General features: G+C 34.3%; 1 protein-coding gene across 2 annotated transcripts in view; it reads left to right on the forward strand.

Moving 5' to 3' along the window:
- Positions 1–5,000, forward strand: part of LOC144972809 (uncharacterized) — a 13,617-nt gene that overhangs the window by 2,506 nt on the left and 6,111 nt on the right. For both annotated transcript variants that reach the window (XM_078914471.1, XM_078914472.1), the window contains exons 3-4: positions 2,288–2,334; positions 3,582–3,808. In XM_078914471.1, the coding sequence (XP_078770597.1) occupies positions 2,288–2,334; positions 3,582–3,808 (274 nt within the window). The remainder of the gene's footprint in view (positions 1–2,287; positions 2,335–3,581; positions 3,809–5,000) is intronic.

Below are 5,000 nucleotides of genomic sequence, written 5' to 3' on the forward strand. Positions count from 1 at the left end.
ACACGCACACAAACCCAACCCCCACCCAAATTTGTTTCGCCTATTATGTACTACTACAGACTAGGCTACTATGTAATATTACTCGTAACGAAAAATAAGAAAAGAAAAGAGGCTAGGCTAAAAATATTTAAATTGCCATGTCTCTTGTTTTGCTTTATTTCGTTCGCAGTCCTAGGCTGGGGCAGGAAATGCTCATTATTTCCGAGTTGACCTCTTTTTCATACTCGCTACTTTCATGCTAATTTCATTGACTCAAATAAGGGAAAAAAACGGGGATTTAGATTTTACTCACTATTTCCGAATTCTCGCTATTTCCGAGTACGTTACTTTCATGTTCTACTGTATATGACAATGGTGAATAAGAGCCCCACCCGTCTCCTCATTCGATGAGAAATCGGAATCTGTTCCATGTAGGATTTTGCAATGAATTAAACTTATGCAAACGGAAGGACTGGTTTTTAAAAAAAATTATTTTACACATTTAAAAAATACTTAGTTTAGTTTACAATTTATCCCATACCACCTATTGAGACTGAGGAGAAATAAAAAGTCTTAAATAAATATCCATATTTTACATGTGAAGTAATGTAAACAGACTATTATTCATACGCTAACATTAAAAACAAATTTTGTGATTGAATGATATGTCAAAATATGAGTTTCCCAGAATTTTATTTTTGGAAAGTTAAATTTTTGCATAGAAAAAGCCTCAGCAGATGTGCACATTGCATTCTATCTTCCCCCCCCCCCCCCCCTCAATTTTGTTAATAATAGAACCGCATTCCTGAAGAAAATTATCATTATTGAGATTTTGAGATAACAATAAGTCATAAAAAAATAAGAAGCTTTGTTGTCTTATATGTATGTGTTTGTGGGTGTGTGTGTGTGTGTGTGTGTGTGTGTGTGTATGTGTTTGTGTGTGTGGGTCAGGCTTGATGGGTGTGAGATTCTTACTCTATTGATCAGTCATTATTGCATTCAAACTTAATTGAGTACAATGAATGTTGACCTATTACAATTGTTTAGAGAATTTTTAGTCCCCATAAAAATCACAAAATGTAATTAAACCAACGTTAACCTAGAATTAAACCCAAAACAATCTTTTCATTGAAAGTTGAGTTGAGATCCCAATTCAAAATGTCAAGGACAAAAGTACAGGAACAACAAAAATGACTAATGCTGTTTAATGTCAACTGTCAACATCATTGCAAAGAAAATAAGGTTCCCGTGAAGAGAAGTATAGAAATATTTTAGAATTTTAAAGCACTAAAGCACCGACTAAAGCCATTATTCACTACAGACGCAAAATTCTGAAGATATTTAGCTTTGATTGGAGTCATTGTTTATAAACGAAATTTGCATTCATTTGTCTCGCCACTTGAGAACCTTGGCTCATCTCAGCCATAGAATTTTTTTCTTCTCTCTTCTCTCTCTCTCTCTCTCTCTCTCTCTCTCTCTCTCTCTCTCTCTCTCTCTCTCTCTCTCTCTCTCTCTCTCTCTCTCTCTCTCTCTCTCTCTCTCTCTCTCTCTCTCTATCTGTTTTAAAAATATATCTTGTAAGCTTACATTCACTTATCATTTCTCTGTTAATGTAAGACTTTAAAACAACATTGAATTTTAGATTTTTAACATTTTATTAAAAATTATCCTATTTTTAAAACCATTGTGGTGATTGAAGTACTTTGAGGAAGTTTTTAAAAAAATCTTCAAAGCCGTAATGAATATCAACAATTGTGGCAACGTTAAAAGTGTCTGTCTTCATTTAATTTTTCACCCACAATTTCTAGCTTTAAAATGCTTTTGATATGGGGTAAAGCAGATAATAAATTTGTGTCTTTTATTACAGTTTTTATTTCACTAGTCATATTAAAGCCTTATATTGATGCTTGTTAAAACTTGCATCAATTCAGGTTTTGAAATAAAAATCATAATTAAAAAACACTCATTGATTATCTGTTATTTGTGATGTGGATATCATTAATAAATATAATTACATAAATGTGTTTGGATGAAGAATAAAGCAAGAGACATGTGAAGAAAAATAAGTCTTGTGTAAGTTTGATTTAAAAAATAGATCTTCATTTTACAGTTTTTTTCTTAAATATTCAACGCATGATTTGAAGATAATCAAAATTTCTCTTAGATAATAAAGACACGCCAACTAACAGCTTTTCATTCATTTTACTCGTTTTGATTATTTTTATCTGTTAAATTTTGATATAAACATTTCATGATCCAATGTAATTTGTATTTTGAAAATTAATTTAGTGCTTTTGATTTATTACAGATCTTCTGGTGTATAATGTGGGATTTTGGCCATGGTATCCCTCTGTGGTATGTTTTATCAGTTACCTATCATTGGTTATAAGTTTTAATATAATATGATATACTCATCACCGTTGGGATAAAACAAGTTGAATGTTAAATACCTGTAATAGAGCCAAGAATGTCTTAACTTGAGGAAATTGTCCCAATTAGCCATATTTTTACATATTTAGGGATGACATCAATGATGATGATGATAATGTGTGTTGAATCCAGCACCTACATGTTACAAAGGCCCTCTGCTGGCCGTCTCTTCCTCATTAAACACAAAAACACACTAGTTTACACATCGATGTCATCAACTAAAAAAAAAAATAGCAAACTGTCTTAAGAATATTGCTATTCTGTGTAAAAGGTAGAAGGCCAATAAAACTTCATGACATTTAACATTGTTATAGGTCATTAGGTAGTACTTTATTACTTGATTGAGTATATTAACATTATTAGGTCAGCCCACAAATTAATTCCTGAAGTTCTACGGTGCATAAAGTATATAAAAATTACTATTACTACCCTTGAACACAGAAGTTCTGAAATACAAAGTCAAGAAATAAGTCAAAAGGAGGATTCCAACGAATAATAATAATAATAATAGATATCAATGTATGCTTGCCTGTAAGTCACATTGCCGTATAGCTATTTAGTCAGTTAATTTTAATTCAATTGGGGTATTTTTATGTAAAGGACAAGATGCTGGGGCCAGCACTTTGCACTTTGCCACCCTAATTTCGGGAAAGTCCTGATTTTTGTTCTCATTCCAGATTTCCCAAATAGCTAGCTATTTTCCCGATTTTGATAATACTGTATCATTCCAGACAAACCGTCATTGCCATCATCATCATCATCATCATCATCACCGTCACTACCACCATCATTATCACATCTTCATTTGAATCTCAGATTTGCCAAAAAATTTCCAAAGTAATACACGTCTTTGCTGGATAAAAATGTTAAAAAAGAAACAACAAAATAGTTTGATCTACTTTCCATATGTTCGAATAGACTCATACCTATTTATAAAACTTTTAAAGTCAAGATCTTTGTAAAATTGGTCGAAATTATAAATCTAATTACGATTTCCTCCCTCTGTTTCTCTTGTTTGTTTGTTCTAAATTTTTAAAGGCTGTTATATTAATCACAATGTAGAATATAGTTGTCATGGAATTATTAGAGAAGGGAAAGACCTCTACAAAGAAATAGAGGTATTAAATATGTCTAATTTTCTTTTCTTTTTAACCTGTCATTATTTTCGTCAGGAACGCTGGTGTGACTATGAAGATGTTCCAGATTACATGATTCGTCCAACTTCTGATGAAATGACAGTAGTTACAATGTTCCTTAATTTAGGAGTATTTAAAAAGGGGGAGGAACCACTCAGTTACCACACCCCTTATAAGTATAGGCGTTGGATGCAGGTATTTGGCAAGATGGTAAACAGAGTTGTGGCTTATCTGGAAGATGATGAGGATATTAACTACTTTAGGTAAGCATTTAAAAAACTTGATTGAGATTCTCTGAAAGTGCCAAATCATTAAGAAAGTTTTGTTTTTCAGAAATTAACAATTTCACATTATCCCTATTAAATATACAGAACTCATTAACAGCATCCCTAGATAATTTCTCATTTGCTTTTACCATCTTATAATCTAAGATATTTAAATTGAATGTTGGAGAAAAAGTAGGAGAAGAAAAACCGAATCTGAAGCAATAGAGTTCTGTCAGTTTTACAGGGTATATATTGACACGTATGATATGAGGCAGATGAATGGGAAACATTTGCACAAGTCACACTAGGTGAGGTCTACTAAGCTACAGCATTATAATAATATTAACACCTAACTACGTTTACTGGCCTACACATTGTCATATATGGTAGCAATAATACAGTAGAACTCGGAAATAGCGAGTTCGACGGGTCCACTCCTGATTACTCGCTATTTCCGAGTTCTCGCTATTCCCGAGTTGCCAGGAAAGGTCACTCGGCCGTACAAAAATATGGAAAGACAGTGTGTGTGTGTGTGTTTGTTTGTGCGTGTGTGCCGCGCGTGCGTGCAAATGACTGTGTGTGGATAAAGTGGGGTGAGGGCGGGGTTGAATACGGCCTTCATTAACTACGTAATGATGGCCACAGGTTGAAGTTGATCCACCCCTTCCATTTTCATCAAGATTTCATGTGTGTGTGTGTGTGTGTGTGTGTGCGAGTATTTGTATGCACTAGGCATGTTTGATGAGGTAAGCAAGCGCATCACTCAATCACTGACCCACTGAAATGATGGTTCCACGCTCCCCTCTCTCGCTGATCGTGTCGTTCGTTAACGATGCTACTCGCTGACCGATGCTGCGAAGTGAGGCATGTTGACATGTTGGCTGCCAGTGCTTACCTCGCGCACAAACACACACACCCAACCCCCACCCAAATTTGTTTCGCCTACTATGTACTCTCGACTAGGCTACTATGTAATATTACTCGTAACGAAAAATAAGAAAAGAAAAGAAGCTAGGCAAAAAATATTTTAATCGCCCTTGTCTGGTGTTTTGCTTTGCTTCGTTCGAAGTCCTAGGCTGGGGCAGAAAATGCTCGTTATTTCCGAGTTGACCTCTTTTTCATACTCGCTACTTGCATGCTAATTTTATTGACTCAAATAAGAGAAAAAAACGAGGATTTAGATTTTATT

Source organism: Berghia stephanieae, chromosome 5 (assembly GCF_034508935.2).
Source record: "Berghia stephanieae isolate SIO BIC M18660-M18661 chromosome 5, UCSD_Bste_1.3, whole genome shotgun sequence".
Classification (NCBI taxonomy): Eukaryota; Metazoa; Mollusca; class Gastropoda; order Nudibranchia; family Aeolidiidae; genus Berghia; species Berghia stephanieae.